The following is a 27,290-nucleotide window of genomic DNA, read 5'->3' on the forward strand; positions in this document are numbered from 1 at the left end:
ATTACAGACCAGTCTGACCCTAAATTAACTAAGTGACTTTGGGCAAGTCCCAAATTACCTCCTCGGGCCTCAGTTTTTTCATCTGGGAGTCATGAGACTCAGTTATTGAGTGAAGCTGTGTGGCCTACCTGCTGGGCCCCAGATGTTATGCATAGGAAGGTGGGGTCTTTGTTATGAGGGCATCACAACCTGGTGACACGGGAACATCTCTTGGTTCCCCTCTCATTCTGACATGATCCCCAAATGCTGCTCTGAGGGCTTTGGCCTTCCTGCGTTTTTGTTTAGGGCGATAGTGAGTAGAGGTTATTGCAGATTTATGTCCTTGCTGGTTAAAAAAAAAAAAAAAAAAATCGACAATTGTGTTAGTCCTTCCTCCACTCCCATCTAGTTTTAAAAAATGTTTTATTTTACTGATCCGTGAAATCCAGAACTGTGGCATTCGGGCTCTAAAAGGAAGGGGAGCGCTCAGATCAGGAAATAAACCAACCCCCAGGAGAGCCCTGAGCCCTGTCTCGCTGCTGGTGAGAGCTGCTGCTTTGAAAAGTTCACGGAGCAGGTCCTTGAAGAGCGGTGGATTCAAGTGCTCAGTGGGATGGAGTCGCCCTGCCTGCCTTTGTCAGGGCAGTTTTAGACTCAGAGTTGGTCTTCTGCTTCTGCCAGGGGCTGCTGAGTTTCATGCCGGAATCTCCCCTTCGTGGAAATCACGGCGGGCTGGGGGCAATCCAGACTTTGTCCGAGAAGCCCCCTGGGGCCCACGGGGGCTCGTGCAGACAGGGAGCTGCTTGCCAGCGGTGGGCTTCTCTCTGAGCCTCTGCCAGGCGCTCAGCAGGCCGTCTGTGATCTGCCTCACCGTTGCCTGAGCAGGTGTGTGCTGGTGCAGATGTAAATCATAACAGGACAGGCTGCCCGACAGAGGCGGCAGCTGAGCATCCCTGGCAAGGCAGGGAGTCTCGTTAGTGATTCCTGAAGAGGGTGCAGGGCCGAGGCCAAAGAGCTGGTCAATTGAATGGAAGCTGATGCATTTATAATTACCCTTATTCTCTTTCCTCTTTCTTTGTCTCATCAAGTCCAGTCCTTGGAGCTGGGCTGGGCCTTAGAAGTGTCGAAGGAGGCAGTAGAGTAGGTGAGTCAAGAAGTGAAGTGTGAGCCTTGACTGTTTTTCAGCTGTGTCAGGCGCCTTCACTTCTGGACCTGTTATCTTTTCTGTAAAATGGGTTTTTGGGAGGAGGAAATGAGATGATATCTGTAAAGTAGAGCACAGTGCTCAGCCCATGCTAAGCATTCAGTGAGTGCTAGCTGTGGTTACCCAGCCCCACTCTCTCCTTTTATGTGCTCATTTGTGTATTCGGCAGTATTGATTAGGTACCGTGGTAGGCACTGCACGGTTGCAGCTCCTTCAAGAATGGTGAATGAAAGTATTCAAGTGAGTGTGTGTGCATCAAAGCTCTGCACAAAGCCAATGACATCTATCCTAGGAAGGAAAAGGAAGAAACAGTAAGGGCTAGAGTGCCTGAGGGTAGGGAGCGAGGTTTCTACTGTAGAGAGTGCACTGCTTAAGGAGACCTCAATAAAGTAGCGGAGTGAGCCATGCCGACCTCTGGGAGAAAGACAGTCCAAGCAGAGGGAACCACAGGCTGCAAAGGTCCTGAGAAGGACTGTGCCTGATGGGCTTGAGGAGGAGCTGGGAGGCCAGTGTTAGCCAGAGCACGGAGAGTAGGTAGGCATGAAATTAGAGGGGCTCCGCCGGAGTGGCACGATGCTGTGATGGCGGCTGTGGGCTTTTCTAAAGTGTTGGGAGGGCAGAGACGTTTTGAATGGAGGAGTGACGTGTTGAGTTTACAGGGAAACGCTCTCAGGTTAGCTGTCAAAGCCTATAGGTAGCTTTTCTGCCCTGATCCCCGAAAGGGTGACGGGAGCAAGGATGCCCGATCCTCTGATTTGCGCATCCATCCCTGGATCTTACCTGTGACAGTTATTGCCATGGCGTCTGCTTACTGGGGACTTTCTATTTCCTACATCTCTTCTGTGTTTATTAATTGGACTTCTTCTCCCTCATTGATGTATTTATTCAACAGTTATGGGTCCACAGATCTCTGGGTTACAATCCAGTACTACTGTTGTTCGTTTTTTTGCTCAAATTGTTCTAGCTTTGACCGCTGGGAGCCCCTGCAGGTTGACTCCTGTGTCCTTTGGACATGCCTCCATCGTATTTTAAGCACTTCTTCACTTTCTGGCAACACAAGACACTCCAGGTTCATCTTGTATTTTCCCCCAGGAATGAGCCACTTCTCCAGGGAGCCCTGGTTCTCTTTATTGGATCATAGAATTTAGAAACCAGGATCTAGGCTCTGGCTGTGCTTATTGCTATTGGGGTGTACTGCTTCTAGTCTTTTCTTAGCAGATGAGCTAGGAAATGTATGTACGTACACTAACCCATGCACACACACAGATCTATATTTCTATCTATCGATCTATCCATCCATCCATCCATCTATCCATCTATCTGTGTTTACAAATCTTGAGTTCATATTGATGCCTTCAATTCCGGTCCAAAGCCTCGGGGTTCATTTTCATCTTCTCACTCTCTTTATTTGTGATTTCTTCCTCTGATAGTGAGAAACCTTGCTCTTATTATCTGTAATATACTTACCTATTTGTTCAACCCTAGTACTACACAAAAGGCAGTTTCAGAATTGCTGATTCATACCCCTGTGAGAAACAAATATAACTAGAGTACTTGTGAACAGTTCTTTTTTTCTTTAGCCTTATAGAATCCAGGCAAAATAATGTTTACCAGAGTTACGTGGGCTACTTCTTCTTCCCCACCTCCTTCAGTGTGGTGCTGTTATTCATCTGTAAGTTATGTTCATTTGTTGCTGTTTATATTTCATTCTGAGCCCTGCCCCCAACACACACATGCACACGCACATGGGTTTGATTTTAATTGTTTACATTTTGGGTATGTGAAATATTATCATGGTTCTAAGAGTCAAAGCTATACAAATAGACTCAGAGAAGTGCGCACCCTTCTCATCCCTGCTACCTTGCTCCATTCCCATTTCCCTATTCTTTCCAACCTTTTCTCACCCACCCCCTGTAGGTAACCAGTCTCTTTGGTTTCTGGTTTATCCTTCCTATATTTCTTTTGCATAGATGAACAAGTACATGTATGTTTTCTTAGATCCCCTTCTTTTGCTATATGGAGGGGTAAAGTACTGTAGATACTCTTTTGCACTTTGCGTTTTTCGCTTAACAGTATGTCCTGGAGATCACTTCCTATCAGTTCATGGAGATCTTCCATAATGAGCTTTTTAAACTTGGGTAATCAGAAAAAGAAATTTAGCAGCCCAAGGATCAATTTTAAAGTTCTATAAGCCTAGTGATATGATGATGATGATGATAAATAGCATAAGTTTTACCATTAATTGAGCATCTACTGTATGCCATGCTCTGTGCCAAGCATTTTATATAGATTATCACACTGAATCCTTCCCTGGGCCATATGAGATAGATATTACCTCCAGTTTACCAATGAGGAAACTGAGGCTCAGTTGTATTTAGAAACTTGCCCAAGGTCATAAAGATTAGAGCCACAATTTGAACACAGGACACTCTCTCCCAAGTTTGTGCATTGTGAAGAGCACACCAGCACCATTAGAGTACTTTCAGGTTAAAACAAAGCCATGTGGGTTTTTAAAATCTAGCCACGTCCCAGGCTTAAAATCCCTGTTGATAGTGTATCAGCTGTTCCCAAAGTTGGCATGTTATACTGATGACGAGAATATGAAGGTAATCTACTGCCTGTTCGTTCCAAAGAAATAGCCCCTTCCTTCTTGAGGACCATGGGTCCTGCCTCTAAGACAGGAGACAAAAGGGATGCTAGGTGGGGCCTGCTACCTGGGATACAGCAATAGATCCCATCACACCTTAGAATCACAAGCCAGAGCCGCCAGCACCATTTACAGGAAAGTACATTACCCCACAGGGCTGTTTGGTTAGCAGGACATCAATCAAGCTTGAGTTACAGCAGTTCTGTTAAAAGTCTTTGTATAGCAGGAGTGGAAGAAGGGTTTCTCTGAGCAGGGTTCTGGCTTCTGTTGTGAGAAGTGACAGCCTCTGGCAGAGAGGCAGTACAGTTGAGCGTGGCTTCTGGACTCTGAGTACTGGGGGCCTCACCCCAGCACCATGTTTTCTAGCCGTGTAACCCTGGGCAAGTCACTTTACCTCTTCAGAGCGTTTCTGTGAAATGAGGAAAAGAAGCACACCCGTGTTTGTCAGGGGTTCCCAAGACCACCTTCAGTTTCAGTGATTTACTAGAAGGAATCGTAGAACTCAGCATACAGTCATACCCACAGCTGTGATTGATTACAGTGAAAGGATACAAAGCAAAACCAACAGAGGGAAGAGGTGACGGAGTGAAGTCAGAGGAAAACAAGTCCAGGCTTCCAGAGTCCTTGCCCAGTGCAGTCACACCGGAGGCCCTTCATTCCCTCAGCAGCAAATGTGACATAGCATGTGAAATGCTTTCTCCCAGGGAAGCTCATTAGAGGCTCAGTGCCCAGGGTTTTTACTGAGAGCTGGTCATGCAGGCACCCTCTGCCCAACATGTACCCAAATCCCAGACTCTCAGAAGAAAGGCAGGTGTTCAGCATAAATGCACTGTTTGCATGGATAGTTTAGGCACAGTGAGCCCTCCTCAGGAGGGAATGATGCACACCTTCCTGACATCCAATTTCCCAGATGCCAGCCAGGCGAGGGCCAACTTTGCAAGCAAGCCTTTCTAAGGATGGCGGCCTCGGGCCTCTTGAGCCCTGCTGGTGTGGAGGCTGGGTTTGGCCTGTTTGGGACCTTGGTGGCAGTGGATGAGCCACTCCCCTCCTGGAGGATGACACATGTGGGCTTCTAGTCTGGCTGGGTATTGGAGGTGGGTGCTGGTGGTAAGAAACTTTGGGGACTTCAAGGTAGATGTAAAAGGCCCCGGTTGCACACTCTGAGTCAGCGGGATGGGTATGTGGTGGTCAGAAAACTTATCCTCCTGACGTCTCGTGGTTTGTCTCGTTTGTCCTCCTGCAGCCAAGGCTAAATCGAAATGTGGCCCGACCTTCTTCCCCTGTGCCAGCGGCATCCACTGCATCATTGGCCGCTTCCGGTGTAACGGGTTTGAGGATTGTCCCGACGGCAGCGATGAAGAGAACTGCAGTAAGTACCGGGGCCTGCGTACCACGCTCCCCTGTTCATTCCCACCAGTGGACCTTCCATCCTGGCCGCTCTCATCTGTGTGCCTCTTACACCCACAGGCTTGGGCCTTTTCTCTCATTACCTGGAATCTATTTGTTACTGCTTACTTCTTATGTGATTGTGTAGATGCTCAGCTACCATTTATCAGGGCCTTTGCTAAGTACACTGGGCCTGGGGCATACTTTGTTTTCTGTTCTGATGATGGCTCTGGAAATGTAAGTGTGTTATCCCCATCAACACATAAGGACTTGAAGTAGGAGAGGTCAGCGGACTCATCCAGAGTCACATAGCTTATCAGCTGCAGAGCCAGTTCTAGGCTCATTCAGACGCTCATCTGATTGACCCTGCCACTCAGCACCCCACGTTTAGGTGCTTGCTTTCCTTCTCATTTTGAATTCTTTAAAGAAAGATGTTTGTATATTAATTATATACATACTATAAGAATATGCTCTTGGAAGTTGCCACATGATCCAACAATCCCACTCCTGGGCATATATCCGGAGAAACCTCTAATTCGAAAAGGTACATGCACCCCAGTGTTCATAGCAGCACTATTCACAATAGCCAGGACGTGGAAGCAACCTAAATGTCCATTGACAGATGAATGAATAAAGAAGATGTGATACATATAAACAATGGACTGTTACTCAGCCATTAAAAAGAATGCAGTAATGCCATTTGCAGCAACATGGATGGACCTGGAGATTATCACACTAAGTGAAGTAAGTCAGACAGAGAAAGACAAATACCATATGATATCACTTATTTGTGGAATCTAAAATATGACACAAGTGAACTTATTTACAAAACGGAAATGGACTCACAGACATAGAAAACCAATTTATGGTTACCAAAGGGAAAAAAGGGTGGAGGGAGGAGTAAATTAGGAGTATGGGATAAACAGATACAAACTACTATATATAAAAAAGATAAACAACAAGGTCCTAGTGGATAGCACAGGGAACTATATTCAATATCTTGTAATAAACCATAATGGAAAAGAATATGAAAAAGAAAATATATGTGTGTGTATAACTGTGAATCACTTTGCTGTACATATGAAACTAACACAACATTGGAAATCAACTATACATCAGCGTTTAAAAAAGAATATGCTCGAGCACTGCGAGTAGCATGAGGGGCGGAGCCTTGGGAGCTCCAGGATCATGAGTTGCAGCGGGGATAAGGGAGGATGGGGGCATCGGCTGCTTCTTCTAGACGCTAAGGAATACCGCTGGACCTGGATCCAAAACAGGCTCTTCATATCCACCAGGCACAGAGGACAACAACTGGCTGGAGGACTGAGTGGAGTGCAGAAGGCTGGCCACTCTGTGCCTTTCGATTGGAGAATTTAACCCATTTACATGTAAGCCGTGTGGCTGACAGGGCCTTGGTTCTCCAGCCGGGTGTCACGCCGGACCCTCTGAGGTGGGAGAGCCGAGTTCAGGACACTGGACCACCAGAGACTTCCTAGCCTCACATAATATCAATGGGCGAGAGCTCTCCCAGAGATCTCCATCTCAACGCTAAGACCCAGCTCCACTCAACGACCAGCAAGCTCCAGTGCTGGACACCCTATGCCAAACAACTAGCAAGACAGGAACACAACCCCACCCATTAGCAGAGAGGCTGCCTAAAGTCATAAGTTCACAGACACCCCAAAAACATACCACTGGACGCGGTCCTGCCCACGAGAAAAACAGGATCCAGCCTCATCCACCAGAACACAATCACCAATCCCCTCCACCCGGAAACCTACACAACCCACTGAACCAACTGGGGGCAGACAACAAAAACGACAGGAACTACGAACCTGCAACCTGTGAAAAGGAGACCCCAAACACAGTAGGTTAAGCAAAATGAGAAGACAGAGAAATATGCAGCAGATGAAGGAGCAAAGTAAAAACATAAACAAACACCAGACCAAACAAATGAAGAGGAAATAGGCAGTCTACCTGAAAAAGGATTCAGAGTAATGATAGTAAAGATGATCCAAAATCTTGGAAATAGAATGGAGAAAATGCAAGAAACATTTAACAAGGACCTAGAAGAACTAAAGAGCAAACAAACAATGATGAGCAACACAATAAATGAAATTAAAAGTTCTCCAGAAGGGATCAATAGCAGAATAACTGAGGCAGAAGAATGGAGAAGTGACCTGGAAGATAATATAGTGGAAATAACTACTGCAGAGCAGATTAAAGAAAAAGGAATGAAAAGAATTGAGGACAGTCTCAGAGACCTCTGGGACAACATTAAACACACCAACATTCGAATTATAGGGGTCCCAGAAGAAGAAGAGAAAAAGAAAGGACTGAGAAAATATTTGAAGAGATTATAGTTGAAAACTTCCAGAATATAGGAAAGGAAACAGTCAATCTAGTCCTGGAAGCACAGAGTCCCATACAGGATAAATCCAAGGAGAAACACACCAAGACACATATTACTCAAACTATCAAAAATTAAATACAAAGAAAAAATATTAAAAGCAGCAAGGGAAAAGCAACAAATAACATACAAGGGAATCCCCATAAGGTTAACAGCTGATCTTTCAGCAGAAACACTGCAAGCCAGAAGGAAGTGGCAGGACATATTGAAAGTGATGAAAGGGAAAAACCTACAATGAAGATTACCCAGCAAGGATCTCATTCAGATTCTATGGAGAAATTAAAACCTTTACAGACAAGCAAAAGCTGAGAGAGTTCAGCACCACCAAACCAGCTTTACAACAAATGCTAAAGGAACTTCTAGAGGCAGAAAACACAAGAGAAGGAAAAGACCTACAATAACAAACCCAAAGCAATTAAGAAAATGGTAATAGGAACATAAATATCAATAATTGCCTTATATGTAAATGGATTAAATGCTCCAACCAAAAGACATAGACTGGCTGAATGGATACAAAAACAAGACCTGTATATATGCTGTCTACAAGAGACCAACTTCAGACCAAGGGACACATACAGACTGAAAGTGAGGGGATGGAAAAAGATACTCCATGCAGATGGAAAACAGAAGAAAGCTGGAGTAGCTATTCTCATATCAGACAAAATAGACTTTAAAATAAAGACGATTACAAGAGACAAAGAAGGACACTACATAATGATCAAGGGATCAATCCAAGAAGAAGATATAACAATTGTAAATATTTATTCACCCAACATAGCAGCACCTCAATACATAAGGCAAATACTAACAGCCATAAAAGGGGAAATCGACAGTAACACATTCATAGTAGGGGACTTTAACACCCCACTTTCACCAATGGACAGATCATCCAAGATGAAAATAAATAAGGAAACACAAGCTTTAAATGACACATTAAACAAGATGGACTTAATTGATATTTATAGGACATTCCATCCAAAAACAATAGAATACACTTTCTTCTCAAGTGCTCGTGGAACATTCTCCAGGATAGATCATATCTTGGGTCACAAATCAAGCGTTGGCAAATTTAAGAAAATTGAAATCTTATCAAGTATCTTTTCTGACCACAACGCTATAAGACTAGATATCAATTACAGGAGAAAAACTGTAAAAAATACAAACACAGGGAGGCTAAACAATACGTTACTAAATAACCAAGAGATCACTGAAGAAATCAAAGAGGAAATCAAAAAATACCTAGAGACAAATGACAATGAAAACACGATGACCCAAAACCTATAGGATGTAGCAAAAGCAGTTCTAAGAGGGAAGTTTATAGCAATACAATCCTACCTCAAGAAACAAGAAACATCTCAAATAAACAACCTAATCTTACACCTAAAGCAATTAGAGAAAGAAGAACAAAAAAACCCCCCAAAGTTAGCAGAAGGAAAGTAATCATAAAGAACAGATCAGAAATAAATGAAAAAGAAATGAAGGAAACAGTAGCAAAGATCAATAAAACGAAAAGCTGATTCTTTGAGAAGATAAACAAAATTGATAAAACATTAGTCAGACTCATCAAGCAAAAGAGGGAGAAGACTCAAATCAATAGAATTAGAAAAGAAACAGGAGAAGTAACAACTGACACTGCAGAGATACAAAGGATCATGAGAGATTACTACAAGCAACTCTATGCCAATAAAATGGGCAACCTGGAAAAAATGGACAAATTCTTAGAAAAGCACAACCTTCCAAAACTGAACCAGGAAGAAATAGAAAATATAAACAGACCAATCACAAGCACTGAAATTGAGACTGTGATTAAAAATCTTCCAACAAACAAAAGCCCAGGACCAGATGGCTTCACAGGTGAATTCTATCAAACGTTTAGAGAAGAGCTAACACCTGTTCTTCTCAAACTCTTCCAAAATATAGCAGAGGGGTGAACATTCCCAAACTCATTCTATGAGGCCACCGTCACCCGGATACCAAAACCAGACAAAGATGTCACAAAAAAACTACAGGCCAATATCACTGATGAACATAGATGCAAAAATCCTCAACAAAATACTAGCGAACAGAATCCAAGAGCACATGAAAAGGATCGTGCATCTTGATCAAGTGGGGTTTATCCCAGGAATGCAAGGATTCTTTAATATATGCAAATCAATCAATGTGATACACCATATTAACAAATTGAATGATGAAAACCATATGGTAATCTCAATAGATGCAGGAAAAGCTTTTGACAAAATTCAACACCCATTTATGATAAAAACCCTCCAGAAAGTAGGCATAGAGGGACCTTACCTCAACATAATACAGGCCACATATGACAAACCCACAGCCAACATTGTTCTCAGTGGTGAAAAACTGAAACCATTTCCACTAAGATCAGGAACAAGACAAGGTTGCCCAGTCTCATGGCTATTATTCAATTAGTTTTGGAAGTTTTAGCTCCAGCAATCAGAGAAGAAAAAGAAATAAAAGGAATCCAAATCGGAAAAGAAGAAATAAAACTGTAACTGTTTGCAGTTGACATGATACTATACATAGAGATTCCTAAAGATGCTACCAGAAAACTACTAGAGCTAATCAATGAATTTGGTAAAGTAGCAGGATACAAAATTAATGCACAGAAATCTCTTGCATTCTTATACAGTAATGATGAAAAATCTGAAAGAGAAATTAAGGAAAGACTCCCATTTACCACTGCAACAAGAAGAATAAAATACCTAGAAATAAACCTACCTAAGGAGACAAAAGACCTGTATGCAGACAACTACAGGACACTGGTGAAAGAAATTAAAGATGCTACAAACTGATGGAGAGATATACCATGTTCTTGAATTGGAAAAATCAACATTGTGAAAATGACTCTACTACCCAAAGCAATCTACAGATTCAATGCAATCCCTATCAAACTACCAATAGCATTTTTCACAGAACTAGAACAAAAAATGTCACAATTTGTATGGAAACAGAAAAGACCCTGAATAGCCAAAAGCAATCTTGAGAAGAAAAACGGAGCTGGAGGAATCAGGCTCCCTGAGTTCAGACTATACTATAAACCTATAGTAATCAAGACAGTATGGTCCTGGCACAAAAACAGAAATGCAAATCAATGGAACAGGATAGAAAGCCCAGAGATAAACCCACGCACATATGGTCACCTTATCTTTGATAAAGGAGGCAAGAATATCCATTGGAGAAAAGACAGCTTCTTCAATAAGTGTTGCTGGGAAAACTGGACAGCTATATGTAAAAGAATGAAATTAGAACACTCCCTAACACCATACACAAAAAATAAACTCAAAATGGATTAAAGACCTAAATGTAAGGCCAGACACTATAAAACTCTTAGAGGAAAGCATAGGCAGAACACTCTATGACATAAATCACAGCAAGATCCTTCTTGACCACCTCCTAGAGTAATGGAAATAAAAACAAAAATAAACAAATGAGACCTAACTTAAAAAAAACTTAAAAGCTTTTGCACAGCAAAGGAAACCATAAACAAGACGAAAAGACAACCCTCAGAATGGGAGAATATATTTACAAATGAAGCAACTGACAAAGGATTAATCTCCAAAATATACAAGCAGCTCATGCAGCTCAATATGAAAAAAACAAACAACCCAATCCAAAAATGGACAGAAGACCTAAATAGACATTTCTCCAAAGAAGGTATACAAATTGCCAACAAACACATGAAAGGATGCTCAACATCACTAATCATTAGAGAAATGCAAATCAAAACCACAATGAGGTATCACCTCGCTCCAGTCAGAATGGCCATCATCAGAAAATCTACAAACAATAAATGCTGAAGAGGGTGTGGAGAAAAGGGAACCCTTTCGCACTGTTGGTGGGAATGTCAATTGATACAGCCACTATGGAGAACAGTATGGAGGTTCCTTAAAAAACTAAAAATAGAACTACCAAACAACCCAGCAGTTCCACTACTGGGCATATACCCTGAGAAAACCATAATTCAAAAAGTCATTTACCATAATGTTCATTGCAGCTCTATTTACAATAGGCAGGATATGGAAGCAACCTAAGTGTCCATCGACAGATGAATGGATAAAGAAGTGGCACATATACACAATGGAATATTACTCAGCCATAAAAAGAAACGAAATTGAGTTATTTGTAGTGAGGTGGATGGACCTAGAGTCTGTCATACAGAGTGAAGTAAGTCAGAAAGAAAAAAAACAAATATCATATGCTAACACATATATATGGAATCTAAAAAAAAAAGGTTCTGAAGAACTTAGGGGCAGGACAGGAATAAAGGTGCAGATGTAGAGAATGGACTTGAGGACATGGGGTGGGGGGAAGCTGGGATGAAGTGAGAGAGTGGCATGGACATATATACACTACCAAATGTAAAATTGATAGCTAGTGGGAAGCAGCCGCATAGCACAGGGAGATCAGCTCTGTGCTTTGTGACCATCTAGAAGGGTGGGATAGGGAGGTTGGGAGGGAGGGAGGGAGGGGGAGGGAGGGGATATGGGGATCTATGTATATGTATAGCTGATTCACCTTGTTATACAGCAGAAACTAACACAACATTGTAAAGCAATTATACTCCAATAAAGATGTTAAAAAAAAAAGAATATGCTCCTGGAAAAAAATCCAAATAGTATAGAAAGCTAAAGTGTTCCTTGACTTGTGACCACCTGATTCCTTTTACCTGGTATATAATATTCCATGGTATCAACACACAGACAGACAGACAGACACACACACACCTCCTCTTGTTCTCTCTACCCCTCCTGCCTCTTAGCAGTCTTGGTGTTGAAGCTCACCTCACTACTCCTTGGCCTGGATATACTGGTGCCTTGCTTGGCAGCATCTCTGTGTCCAGATCCACACTCAGCAGTTTCAGTGACCTTCAGGTGTCCCTTTCCCGCCTTTCACGCTGTTCCAGCTCCCCCAGCAATTCGCTTTGTACCTGCTTCTGGTTCCTCTGGTCACTGCTTAGTTTATTCTTTTTCTTTTCCCCTTCAATGTTTAGACTGCTGGAGCCTTTCTAACTGTAGTTGGCTCTTGACAAACTTACACATTTACCTTCTGCACTTATATATTTTAATAACCCTTTTCTCTTCTGATTATTGTAAAGAACTTGCGAAATATAGAAAAGTATAAAGAGGAAAGCAAAAATGCCTAGAAGGCAATGCTGTTAATATGTGGGTTATTTTGTGATAGTCATCCCCCCTACCCTATCTGTCTACCTATCATCTATCTTCTCTAATATGTTTAATTGAGATGTCCTCTGTATTGTGACCATTTTCTCATGTTATTAAATTTTTTCGAAGCATACGTTTTAATGACTTCAGGGATTGTTTTGATAAACTGATTTTCCCTTACCCTGTTGGTTCTATTTTAAGTCCTTGAGGAGGAGAGTGACTATCTCCTATGTTCTTTTATGTCTTTCCAGGGAACAATCATTGCTGTACTGTCCCAAGAGGGACACAGAGAGTTTATAACTCTACTGTATGCATTCTCCTGTTGCCTTATCTCACCTTCTGGGTCTCAAATGGCAGAGATATGGCAGAGCTGCTAGATTGCTGAATGGTTAGTAAGTAGAGGGGCTGAACCCCAGCTTAGCGAGGAGGGTGCATATCACTAACAGGGTAGGGGCCTGACTGAGCAAAATGACTCTGGAGCTGGGGTCTGGCCTCAGATTTGTGTTCTGCCCTAGGGAAGCACCAGTTGGGCTTCTGACATAATCTCCTTGTACAGTGGTTTTCTCTAGAATGGAGGTACTGGCAGCCTGCTTTCCAGGTTTGTTGTGAGGGTTAGATGAGATAATATATGAAAAGTGCTTAGTGTGGTACTAAGTACTGTCCATAGGGATCTTATCCCGGAAGGGGGGAATTTTATATGTATCATCATACATATGTAGTAGAGAGTAATTCAATGGCAATAAAAGCAAGTGTGAGGCATTACAGTATGTACATTCTAAATGATTGTGTCATCCTGTGTACTGTTTGCCATAATTAAGAACCCTGTATGATTAGATGTTTGGATATTGGGCTTTAATTGTCTAAATGCGTAAATTACATTCACTCTAAATTAAGCCAATGAGGATTAAGCCAGCATTTTCCTCTGGCATATCTGCCATTTGAAAAGAGTGGTTCTAACTCACTGTTCTGAAAACTGGTAAATAAAAGGAAAGAATCAAGCATTCATCCTCCCTTTCATATATGAATTACACTTCTGAGTAATTAAATAGCTGACTTAGAAAAGTGTTTTTTATTGAAGAATACCAGCTAATAGAAGAATGAGAGAATTAGAGTATGTCTATTTCATAACCCCTAATGAAGAAATAGATAATCAAATGGCTGCTGAAACCATTAGATGAAAAATTGAAAGGGAGCTTTATAATGTATGGATCAGGCAGAAAAGTCCCGAAACGGGCAGTCAGTCTTCTCACAGATGACTTTGAATCAGTATTGCATCACTTCAAGTGGATTGTAGAAACCTTATCACTCTATGGATCTCTCTGTATTATAGTTGTCTTAAATAGTACATCTTCACGCTTTAAAAATCCCAAAAGATGGGCTTCCCTGGTGGCGCAGTGGTTGGGAGTCCGCCTGCCGATGCAGGGGACACGGGTTCGTGCCCCGGTCCGGGAAGATCCCACATGCCGCGGAGTGGCTGGGCCCGTGAGCCATGGCCGCTGGGCCTGCGCGTCCGGAGCCTGTGCTCCGCAACGGGAGAGGCCACAACAGTGAGAGGCCCGCGTACCGCAAAAAAAAAAGAAAAATAATCTTAAAAAAAAAAAATCCCAAAAGACAATGCTTTAATGTTTGCTTTAACTTTTCAAGTATGTTAAAAAGAACTCCAGAGGAGAAGATTCGTCTATTATATTTACCCAGATATTTACCATTTTGGTTGCTCTTCCTTCGTTCCTGATGTTCCAGGTTTTTTTCTGGTATCATTTTCCTTCTGTCTGAAGAACTTCCTTTAGCAATTCTTTTAAAGCATGTCTGCTGGCAACAAATTCTCTTAATTTTCCTTCATCTGAGAGTGTCTTTATTTCACCTGCTTTCCTAAAGGATATGTTCACTGCATGTAGAATTCTGGGGTGGCAGTTCTTTTCTTTAAAGCACTTTAAAAATGTTGTGCCACTTCCCCTGGCTTCTCTTGTTTCCAGTGAGAAATTTGCAGTTATTTTAAACTGTTTTCCCTTAGAGAATACACCACTTTTATCTGGCTGCTTTGAAGATTTGTTTTGTTTTGTTTTTAGTTTTTACCACTTAGATGACAATGTGTCTCGGATGACAATGTGTCTGGGTACGTGGATTTCTTTGTTTATCCTGTTTAGGGTTCTCTTTGAATCTGTAGGGTTTTGTCTTTTGCCGTACTTAGTACATTTTCAACTATTCTCTCTCTCTTTTTTTACATTGAAATATAGTTGATTTACAATCAATCCTCTTTCTCTTTTTCTTGTGGGATTCTGATAACAATTTTAGGTCCCTGAAACTCTGTTCATTTTTTAATCAATCTTTTTTCTTTTTATTATCCAGATTGGATAACTTCTATTACTCTTTTGTCAGGTTTACTTTTTCCTCTGTCATCTCCAGTCTACTTTCGAGCCCATACAATGTGACTCTTTTTTACTTTGGTTACTATATTTTTCAGTTCTGAAATTTCCTTTTGGTTCTTCTTTACATCTTGTGTTCCTTTGCTGAGACTTTCTATTTTCCATTTGTTTCGAGAGTGTTTGTGATTGCTTGTTAGTATTTGTATAATCGCTGCTTTAAAGTCTCTGTCACAAAATTCCAACATCTGCCTTATCTTGCTGTTGGTGTCTGTTGATTATCCTTTCCCATGAGAGTTGAGATTTTCCTGTTTTTTCATATGACAAGTAATTTTGGATTTTATTTTGATTATTTTGATTACTATGCATGACACTTTGGGTTTTGTTTAAATCCCACAGAGAAGGCTTGTATTTTTGTTTTAGTGGACAAATGACTCTGCTGGGTCAGGCCACAAGTTCCTAACAGCCCTCTGGAAGGGCAATAAAGCCCTCAGTGGACTGTAGTCACAGTTGTTTTTAGACTGTTTTTGCAGTGCTGCTTGGACCTGTTCTGTGTCTGCACCTCCCAGTGGCCAGTCTGGGACCTGGGCAGTGGTCTATGCGTTTAGTTCTTACCATCTTTAGTGTGCTGATTAGGACCAGATCCATGCATGTGCATCTTGGGAATCAGCCTCGGAGTTCAAAAACAACTTTATGAAGTTGATTTCCCAAGTTCCCTCCTTCTCCGTGATCTCTCTGATATTTGCCAGTTTCCTGGGAGTCGGAGAGGGGAAAAAGAAGGTAAACTTAGCACCATTTCAGTGCTAGTTCAAATTTTGGTCTTCTTCCACAGTTTGTCTGCTCCAGTTTACTTTTCAGAATCTAAAAATAGCTGTTACATGTATTCTGTCCAGGTTTTCTTTAGCTGCATTCAGTAGGAGAGCCAGGGTGTGGTGTGATTGCTGCATCTGACCTAGAATTGGATCCTCCCACAAGTCAGTTGGCGCATCACAAGAAAAGAGACAACCAGACATTTGCCTTCTGATACAACCCAAAAGGAACACACATCACCACTCTATGGTATTTCTGCCCCCAAACATCCAACCTGAATCTGATTGAGCCTCTTGGTCTGTCTTAGTCAATTCAGGCTGCTATAATAAAATACCATACACTGGGTGGCATACGCAACAGAAGCTTACTTCTCACAGATCTGGAAGTCCAGGAACAGAGTACCAGCATGGTCAGGTTGGTGGTGTGGACCCTCTCTCTGGTCATAACCTCACATGGCCTTCCTTGGTGTGTGCACACAGAGAGAGAAGTCCTCATCATCATCTTATAACGGCGCTTATCCCATCATGAGAACATCACTCTCACGACCTCATCTAACCCTAAGCACTTCCCAAAGACCCCACCTCCTAATTCCATCCATTAGGGGTTAGTGTTTCCACATATGAATTTGGGGGGAACACGAACATGCAGTTCTTAACACTAACCACTAGTTTATAGGAAATTCAGGGACAGAGGAGCATGTTAGTGACCCCGTGGGTAGATAAACGGCCAGATCCGGAATGTGGAATATTCTCCACCACTCAGTTTCAGCCACAAATAAATTCTAAGAAAAAAAATTAGAAGGGGGAGCCTACAGATTCAAAGAGACTAAGGGACAAGCCAACCAAACGTAATATGTGGACCTTGTTTCAACCCTGATTCAAACAAACCAACTGTTAAAAAAATTGAGATAGTTGGGAAATCTTGAATTGTGGTTGTATATCTAATATTAAGGCATTATTATTAAGTTTTTAAGTTTAAGGATGGCATTGTTTATTATTTTTTAAAAATCCTTATCTTTGAGAAACATCTACTGGAGTATATGAAAGTGAAATTACATGGTATCTAGGATGTGCTTCAAGCCTTTGCTCTGGGGTTGGGTCGGGGTGGGGGGTGGATAGTGGGTGAGGTAGGACTGAAACAGATGTGTCAGCGTATTGGTAATTCTTTTTCATTTTAATTATGGGTTTATTGCTTAGATACTGGAAAATAAATTTTTTTCTTTTTTTAATTGAAGTATAGTTGATTTACATTGTTGTGTTAGTTACTGCTGAATAGCAAAGTGATTCATTATACATATATATGTACATTCTTTTTTTTTAAATATTCTTTTCCATTATGGTTTATCATAGGATATTGAATATAATTCCCTGTGCTATACAGTTGGACCTTGTTGTTTATCCATTCCATATATAAAAGCTTACATCTGCTAACCCCGACCTCCCACTCCATCCCTCCCCCTTGGCAACCACAGGTCTGGTCTCTATGTCCATAGTTTTGTTTCTGTTTCATAGGTTCATTTGTGTCATATTTTTAGATTCCACATATAAGTGATATCATATGGTATTTGTCTTTCTCTTTCTGACTCACTTCACTTAGTATGATAATCTCTAGTTGCATCTGTGTTGCTGCAAATGACATTATTTCATTCTTTTTTATGGCTGAGTAGTATTCCATTGTATACATGTACCACATCTTCTTTATCCATTTATCTGTCAATGGACATTTATGTTGTTTCTATGTCTTGGCTATTGTGAATAGTGCTGCTATGAACATAGGAGTGCATGTATCTTTTTGAATTATAGTTTTGTCTGGATACATGCCCAGGAGTGGGGATGCTGGATCATATGGTAATTCTATTCTTAGTTTTCTGAGGAACCTCCACGCTGTCTTGCACAGTGACTGTACCAACTTACATTCCCACCAACAGTGTAGGAGCGTTCCCTTTTCTCCACACCCTCTCCAGCATTTGTTGTTTGTAGACTTTTTAATGATGGCCATTCTGACTGGTGTGAGGTGGTACCTCCTTGTAGTTTTGATCTGCATTTCTCTAACAGTTAGCGATGTTCAGCATCTTTTCTTGTGCCTCTTGGCCATCTGTATGTCTTCTTTGGAGAAATATCTATTTAAGTCTTCTGCCCATTTTTGGATTGTAATGGTAATTATTAAAACCAGGTGATTGAAACACAGGGGTTCCCTATGCCAGTCTCTATTTTTGTATGTAACTGGAATTTTCCATAATAAAATGGTAAAAAGAAATAAAAGATAAAGGAGCAGTTTTGTTGGGTGATGTCTTGACTTCAGCAAATAATTGGAGAGTCATATTTTTAAAGAACTTTATTTCTGTGGATGTGTTTTCCACTGTTTGCATTCATTTTGCAGGAGGAAGGATAAGCAAGGACCAGTGTTTCCTTCTAGAGGATCACAGTGCTGAGATTTTGCCCTTTCACTTCCTTCCTTTCTCCTTTTTACTGTGTTTGGCCTCTTCCTCCTGCCTTGGGCTCAGACATCCTTGGCTGGCGGTGAAGCCCGGATGGGCTGGCAGCACAGCTCTCCCCCGGTCCTCCATCAGGGAGGACAGGTACTCCTTCCAGGAACTGAGTTATGGCAGAGTGGTCTGGGTGACCACGGTGGAAAATTCTTTCAAGTGGGATCTTCTGCTGCTGTTTTCAGCATAGTTGTGCTCAGAAAACCCGCTGTGTACTGGACCGTTTTTCTCCCACTGCTGATGAATTGCCTGTCCCCCTAAAGAGCTGAATTGCTCAGCCAGTGTGTCTATATTTTTTAATCACGGAGCCCCTTGGTGCTTGTGTATTTCTGTAGCTTTATTCATGTCAACCCAGATCAGATTCCACATGTCTTCTTCACCCCTCAGCAGATCCATGAGTGGAAGCCTCAGGGAGCTGTGCCTCACGTCGGAGGGGCTGGGTGAGCAGAGGGGCGGGAGGATGCTTGCACCTTATGCTTCCAAGCTCCATCAGCAAGGTCCCCTTAAAGGCTCCTGTACGACCTGCTTCCTTAGGGAGTTGTTCCTGGTCTGCCGAGCCTGTGTGTTGGCACAGCACCTTGGGCCTCCTCCAAACAAATCAGAGGCCTGCCCTGAACACCCTGCAAAGATAACTCCTCTCCTCTCCAGTCTCCCACTCTGTCTCCTTCCCCTGATTCACTCTTCTCCTCTGCACTTACCACCACTTTCTGTTTATTTTTTGCCTTCTCTGCTGCACCATGATGGCCGTGAGACGGTATTGCTGCATGGTTCACTGCTGTACTCCCAGTGCCAGCTGTATAGTCTGGCTCAGCCTTAGCACGGGATAAATGCACGTGGAATAATTGCACTTCTCATGCTTTATCTTCAGTGCACATTGACCTGCCTGTCTCCTCACTAGAGTGTAAGCTCTTTAAGAACAGACTGGGTTGGGGGCTTCCCTGGTGGCGCAGTGGTTGAGAGTCCGCCTGCCAATGCAGGGGACATGGGTTCGTGCCCCGGCCCGGGAAGATCCCACATGCCGCGGAGCGGCTGGGCCCGTGAGCCATGGCCGCTGAGCCTGCGCGTCTGGAGCCTGTGCTCCGCAACGGGAGAGGCCACAACAGTGAGAGGCCCGCGTACCACAAAAAAAAAAAAAAGAACAGACTGGGTTTTCTTTTATCCCCAGTGCCTAGTAGAGTGCTTCATTTATAGGCAAACTAAATATCTGTGGAATGAGTGGATCAAGCAGCTAATCAAACAGAGGGTTAAAGAAGAAGCCAGACAGTCAGGATATATTCTCAGCATGGGGATGTCTTGGCCCTCTTCTTTGGTTTCAGATGTACACCCAGTGGGCACATTTAGGCTGCACATTGTTCATTCACCCCAGCTCCCACCTTCTTTCAGACTCTCATTCTCTTTCTGCGGTTTCTGTGCCAGACACCCTGCAAGATGCTGCAGGGGATAAAGAGATGGGGCAGATGCAGGACCCTGGCAATGTTGAGGTGATCCTCAAGCAAGGGAGACAGAAAGAGTCATACCCAAATAAATACAATATGGGTTGACAGCGGAGAGCGCTGTGGGAGCCGCTGCTGGGAGAGATTATTTGCCTCTGGGCTCGTCAGGGGGAGTTGCTGAAGGAGATGGACCTGGGAAGATGGGTGCCATTTAAAAGTCGGCAATACGATTCCGTGGAGTCTTTTAGGCTAAGGGCTCAGCAGTGAGGTATGCAGACCGTGCAGAGCATAAGAAGCCACTTGACTGACAGTGACTGAGTACTTACTATGTATGTGGCACATTTCTATATGCTTTACACGTGTGATATTTTAGGCTGATAACATTATGACTCCCTGTTTGTAGATAAGGAAATGAGACATAGAAAGGTTAAATAACTTGCCTAAGGTCACACAGTAAGTGACAGAGTTGTAACATCAACCCAGGCAGTATAAATCCAGGGTCTGAACTCTTAACCACTATACTGTGTATCCCCAATGATAATTATTATTACAAGCATTTATTGAGCACCTGCTGTGGGCCACATGCAATTCTCAGTTATTCAGGAGCATTAACTTTTTTCTTTTTAATTTTTGTTGGAGCATAGTTGATTTACAATGTTGTGTTAGTTTCAGGTGAGTGAAAGTGAGTCAGTTATACATATACATATAAACACTCCTTTTTAGATTATTTTCCCATATAGGTCGTTACAGAGTATCAGATAGAGTTCCCTGTGCTATACAGTAGGTCCTTATTAGTTATCTATTTTATATACATGTGTGTACATGTGTGTACATGTGTGTACATGTATATTTTATATACATGTGTGTACATGTCAATCCCAATCTCCCAATTTATCCCTCCCCCCATCCCCCCTTGGTAACCGTAAGTTTGTTTTCTACATCTGTGACTCTATTTCTGTTTTGTAAATAGGTTCATTTGTATCGGGTGCATTATCTTAATTTTCACAAAATCTTAAGACAGAGGCACTATTCTTATTTTCATTTTACAGATAAGGAAATTGAGGCTGAACGAAGTTAAAGCATTCTCCTAATGTCATGTGGCTAGTGAGTGGTAGAGCTGAAATTTGAACCCAGGTGAACTTCTTACCCTCACTGCTAATCATTACAGAAAAATGTACGCTCGGAAGGGTAGGCTGGGGCAGGTTGTGAAAAGTTAAGAGTCTGGTTAATAAGTACCAGGGATGTAATGTACAACATGATACATATCATTAATGCTGCTATACGTTATATATAAAAGCTGTTAAGAGAGTCAATCCTAACAGTTCTCATCACAAGGAAAATAATTTTTTTCTAGTTATTTAATTTTGTATCTATATGAGATAATGGATGTTCACGAAACTTATTGTGATAATCATTTCATGATGTATGTGAATCAAATCATCGTGCCGTACACCTTAAACTTATACAGTGCTGTATGTTAATCATATCTCAATAAAACTGGAAGAGAAAAAAGTTAACAGTCTAGGATTGTATTTTATACGCAACGAGGAGCAGTTGATTCTGAGCTGAGTGCAGAGCGAGGAGAGGGAGAAGGTCAAGCATGGCTGGAGCCCGGGGAGCTGGGACGTGGCGGTCCCTTTAATGGAAGTGGATCCAAGAAGAGAGGGAGAGGTTGGGGAGAGAGGGAAGGATGTCCGTTTCAGACATCCAGGTGTGTCTTGAGGCGAGGGGGTCTTCAGGCAGAGGTGTCCACGAAGCATCGAGAGAAAGAGGATTATCGCTGGAGGGAAGACTTGGGGAGCCATCCACTGAAGGGTGGTGGTTGAAGCAGTGAAGTCGAAATTGGCGGGAGACAGGCTGGGGGGTTGGACAGGAGGTAGCCAGGCCCAGGAAGCCTTTACAAGGAGGAGGAAACAAACGGCCATTAGCAATGAATCAGGGTCTGCCACTGCCACTGCACTGCCTCTCGAAGGGTTCTGAAAGTTTGGATCCTTCGGGTCCTTAGAGGCTGGGGAAAAGGCAGACGGGATTGAGGAACCTTTGCCTCCTCCTGCTTTCCCAGAGTGGGGGGCCCCTCCCCTCCTGCAGCCTCGGAAGACGGCTGCACATGACCCTGATCTGTCTCGGGGGCCAAGGGCTGCTGGGAGAGGTCCTGTGGGTGGACTCTGAAAGGAAGGCAAGAACTTGCAGCTGGCCACAGACAAGCCACCTCTTCTCTGAAGGTCCAGGCTGCCAGCATTTTCCAGGCCACAAAGGAGCAGTGCTTTTAATGGGTCGGAGTATTTGCAGAGAGGCTTGGGGCCAGGCATCCTGTGTCCTGGAACAGAGGAAGTCTCGGAGCAGCTCCATCTCCCCCAGTTGCCTGGTTCCCAGGGAAACGGGGGCTGGGAAGACAAGATACCCACGGAGACCATGAGGTTGGGATGCTCGGCGAGGAAGTGGGCGGGCAGCACAGCGGGATGGGGAGCAGATGGGGGATGTGGGGACTGGTGGCCAGGAGGTTCTCATTGATGTGTTTTGTCAAGAACCCTTTGAGGTGGGAGAGGGGCCGACTTCACAGACTTTAAATGGATTAAAGGCGACATTTCCTACGTCCCGCTGGAGACAGATTGCTTCATTTCCTGTCTTGAAGCCGGTCAGTTGCTTTTGGACGACTGCAGTGGGCCCTGGGTCCTTTCCTTCAGATGTGGTTGAGGTGAATGCCACCAGTTTAATTAACCACTGAGCTTAACCTTCTCACTCCTCCCTCCCCTGGGCAGGGAGAGACAGCTTCTCTTTCCTGAGTACTGTGGGCTGGGAAACAGATTCTTAGATCTCTGTGTTTGTGGTGGCAATAATAGCTGGGGAACTTTGGAGTCGCAGTTGAATTTTTGAAGTTAACTCTGCGGACAGTTTTCCATCCTTACTGAAATAAATACTATAAAATGCAATGTTCCTCTTCCTAGTTAGGCGAGTAAAATAATACATTTTTTCAATGACTGGGAAACCTCAGGAAGGACAAAGAAAACATACATATGGAGCACATTAAATATTGCTAGAAGATGCAGAGATATAACATCCCAGAGTAGGAAGTGTTTCATGGTCAGTTTGTGGGCTGTCTGTTGATCAGTTATGTTTCAGGGTCCTGGGTGAGGATCCACGGCATCACAGAAACCCCTAAGACTTGACTTCTGTCCCCCCCAGAGCCTATAGGTTTGGTCCACCATACATGCACCCTGGAATCTGGCTTAAGCCTGGTAAATGCTGCAGAGGTCCTGGAAGAAATACAGCAAAACTTGAGCTGTCTGGGGTCTTCGGGGAGATTTTACTCTAGGTAAGTGAGTGTGCCTCCGACAACAGGGATCTCCTCTTGGCTTCCTCAGTGTCTACCTCTGTTGGTGACAGTGCAGGGCCATTCTTAGGAATGTTAATTTTTAGACTGGGCTATAATACAGTGTTGTCTTTGGCTCCTTTTAGAACTTTCTGGTCTCTTTTGAAGCTATCTTAGGCTGCTCTGCTTTTGGAATTCTTCAGGTGGCTTTTTATAGCTTTGTGGTCCCCTCCCATGGTTGTCAGCTTTTATTTCTTGCAATTTGTCTGCAGGTTGGCAACGGTGTCCTCTCTCTCTTCTAATTTGCCGTGTCCTTGGGAACTGGAACACAAACCTTGCTGGAATTTACATAACCGGAGAATCAACAGACCTGGGGGAGGGGAAGGCTGGAGGGCCCTTCCTTGAGGACACTCCCAGCACTTAAAGGACAATAACATCCCAAAGTGTGTTTTGATGGTTCGGAGGCCTTTTTCTGGCTTGCTGCTGGTTTGGGGGAGGTCCCTCTAGCATCCTCTGCCTCTGTTTCTCTGCCCTGCATTGGGGGTGGGGGGACATAGTATTTATGAGGAGCCCTTGACAAGGAGGAATCCCAGGTGTGTCTGCTTACCAGCGTGTACCTGTGTTCTCTGAACAACAGGGCACCTAAGTGTGAAAGATACTAAAGACAGGGGTTTGTGAGCCAGAGAGAATTTTTTTTTTTTTTTTTTTTTGCGGTACACGGGCCTCTCACTGTTGTGGCCTCTGCCATTGCGGAGCACAGGCTCCAGACGCACAGGCTCAGCGGCCATGGCTCACGGGCCCAGCCGCTCCGCGGCATGTGGGATCTTCCCGGACCGGAGCACGAACCCGCGTCCCCTGAATTGGCAGGGGGACTCTCAACCACTGCGCCACCAGGGAAGCCCCTGAGCCAGAGAGAATTTTGTGGGAAAAGAGAAAAGGAAAAGGAAAGTGAGTGATCACTGAGACATCTCTGCCAGACTAGACGCTTAGAAACTTTTAGTGGAGTCTTTCCAACATACTGAAAAGGAAAAATAAAATTAAGTGAACACCTGTGTTTCCCAGCAGCCTGTTTTAAAAATCATATTACCTATAGTTATGGTTAAATTATTATAACTATATTAACAAGTTACTAATACTATATTATATTATAATAATAATACATTATAATATTATAACTATATTAACTATGGTTAATAATACCATATTGTGTATTTGAAAGTTGCTAAGAGAGTAGATCCTAAAAGTTTTCATCACAGAAGAGATTTCTGTAACTGTGTGAGGCGATGGGTGTTGACTCACTGTGGAGACCATTCGCAGTATATACATACATCAAATCATCCTGCTGTACACGTGAAACAAATACAATATTGTATGTCAGTTATATCTCAGTGGAAAAAGTCATTACCATATTGCCTTATTTGCTTCAGATTTTTAAAATAATAAAGTGTTACCAAATATTATAAGTCTACAGTACACCCCTTTCTGACCCTATCCTTCTCCCTTCTCTCCAGAGACATCCTTTGTCCTGAACTTAGGGTTGTTTCTTCCAATGCGAGTATATATTTTTGTATCTTCAATAATTGATAGTATTCTTTTGCATGGGTAACTTCATCTAATTGGTACAACACTATACATATTCTTCTGTAACTTTTATTCTTATATAACTTGCATATATCTTCTATAACTTCGCCCCCTCCATTGTATTTGTGAGATTGATCCATCTTGATCCTGGTTCATTCTTTTTTTTTTGATTTTGTATTCTTTTTTTTATTGAAGTATAGTTGATTTACGGTGTTAATTTCTGCTGTACAGCAAAGTGACTCAGTTATCTACATATATACGTTCTTCTTTATATTCTTTTCCATTATGGCTTATCCCAGGATATTGAATATAGTTCCCTGTGCTATACAGTAGGACCTTATTGTTTATTGGTTCATTCATTTTTTTTTCGGTACGCGAGCCTCTCACTGTTGTGGCTTCTCCCCGTTGTGGAGCACAGGCTCTGGACACACAGGCTCAGCAGGCATGGCTCACGGGCCCAGCCGCTCCGCGGCATGTGGGATCTTCCCACACCGGGGCTCGAATGCATATCCCCTGCATTGGCAGGCGGACTCTCAACCACTGCGCCACCAGGGAGGCCCTGGTTCATTCATTTTATACTGCTGTTCAGCGAGGGTTGGCAAACGATAGCCCCTGGGCCAAATTGGCCTACGCCCTGTTTTGAAAGTTACTTACTTTAAACGTACTTACTACCTGTAAATCAAGTTTTATTGGAGCACAGTCCTGCCCTTCGTTTATGAATTGTCCATGGCCGCTTTGTACCACAATGGCAAAGTTGAGTAGTTAAGACACAGTGCAAGACCCAAACGTTAGCAAAGCCTAGAGTATTTACTATCTGGCCCTGTACAGTAAAAGCTAGCCATCCCCTCCTGTAGAATTGTAACAGTGTAGCACATGGTATTAATTCTCCTGTGGGTGAACATTTGGGTCATTTCTAATATTTTTATTTTACAAGCAGTGCTTCAGCACACATTTCTGTTTGTTCAGGATTCTCCCCTGAATCTGTAGCTGGAAGTGAAATGACTGGGCCATGGGGCATATGCCCCTTAAATATCACCAGGTATCACTAAGTTGGTCTCCAAGGTGGATCTACCAATTTGCACTCCCACGAGTAGTCTCTGAGACTTCCTCTCCCTCCCCATCCTGGCCAACAACCTGGGATTTTAAGACCTTAAGTTTGGCAAGTCTGCTGCGGTTAAAGTGGTGCTTCATTACTGGCCATAGTCAACATCTTTTCAAGTTGTTATTGAGCGTTTGCCATTGCTCTGATGGGAATTGCCCTGTCATGTCCTTTGCCTATTTTCCTGTTGAGTTGTTTGTCTTTTTTCTTTTTTTTTTTTTGCGGTACGCGGGCCTCTCACTGTTGTGGCCTCTCCCATTGTGGAGCACAGGCTCCGGACGCGCAGGCTCAGCGGCCATGGCTCACGGGCCCAGCCGCTCCGCGGCATGTGGGATCTTCCCGGACCGGGGCACGAACCTGTGTCCCCTGCATCGGCAGGCAGACTCTCAACCATTGTGCCACCAGGGAAGCCCTGTCTTTTTTCTTTTGAGTTGTGAGAGTTCTTTCTGTATTCTGGTCCTAGTCCTTTGGTTATATGCATTAATACCAAATGTATGTATTCATTCTATGCACTGAAATTGGTTTTCAGTCCCTGTGGATTCTTTATTAGTAGAGCTGTGTCTTAAGATATAGTCAGTCTTAATTCATTTGAAGATATATGTGATCTGGATATACACATACGTACATATATACACATATATGTGGTATGCGTGTATATGCACACGTGCACACGCACACATATGTGACTTCTTTTCCTTGGGAAAGTTTGTGAGGTTGAAAGGGTCTAAGGCTGACGAGAAGTCAGTAGATGCCGTCGCGTCTGCAGGGTTGGTTCAGCACCGCCTTCCCTGCTGGGGCGGTTCACATAAGTTTGCAGCAGCTCCATCTTGGAGCAATTCAGGTGCCTTTCCAAGGCTGTCCATTCGAGTGAGCTGATCGTTGCTGACGCTTTGGCTGCGTAGATGTGACCCACAAGGTCCCAGGGAAGCCAGAGGCCACCGTGGTGGGATGCTGCAGGGTTTGGAGCACTGCCCGGGACAGAAACCAAACGTGACTTCTGGTTTCGGGTTTCCCCATTTTGGTCTTGGCTGAGGTCAGACCCTGGTTTCAGCACGATCAAGTGGAGCCGTTCTCTGGCCCACAGCGATTTAAATAATTACAACTTCCATTTTCAGGCCAGACTCCTTTTGCTTACCTTCACGCTGGTCCATCATCTTCAAAACTAAGAGCACTGGCTTCCCCATCCCTCTACCTCCTCTGACCTTTCAAATCAAACTTTCTGAGTTGAACAGTTAAAAACTAAAAAACTCCACAGCCCTTTGGGTTTCCAGGGCCCTGTGAAGTCTGCAGCTATGATCTCTGTGCATCTTAACAATCGCTCCATCAGGCATATGGGGAAGATAAATTACAATTGCCATCCTGCTGGTGAGGACCATCCGGAGATGCCGGCGCTGGCTTGTTCCTGA

The 27,290-nt window shown here is 43.2% G+C and overlaps 1 protein-coding gene across 2 annotated transcripts in view; it reads left to right on the plus strand.

The window, feature by feature from the left end:
- The window catches only part of LDLRAD3 (low density lipoprotein receptor class A domain containing 3), a gene marked incomplete at its 5' end in the record, with an annotated part of 254,480 nt that overhangs the window by 113,062 nt on the left and 114,128 nt on the right, over positions 1-27,290 (plus strand). For both annotated transcript variants that reach the window (XM_082844027.1, XM_082844026.1), the window contains one exon: positions 5,074-5,199. In XM_082844027.1, coding sequence (XP_082700153.1) covers positions 5,074-5,199 — 126 coding nt within the window. The remainder of the gene's footprint in view (positions 1-5,073; positions 5,200-27,290) is intronic.

The sequence above is a fragment of the Leucopleurus acutus genome (genome assembly GCF_964270905.1).
Source record: "Leucopleurus acutus genome assembly, chromosome: 8".
NCBI lineage: Eukaryota > Metazoa > Chordata > Mammalia > Artiodactyla > Delphinidae > Leucopleurus > Leucopleurus acutus.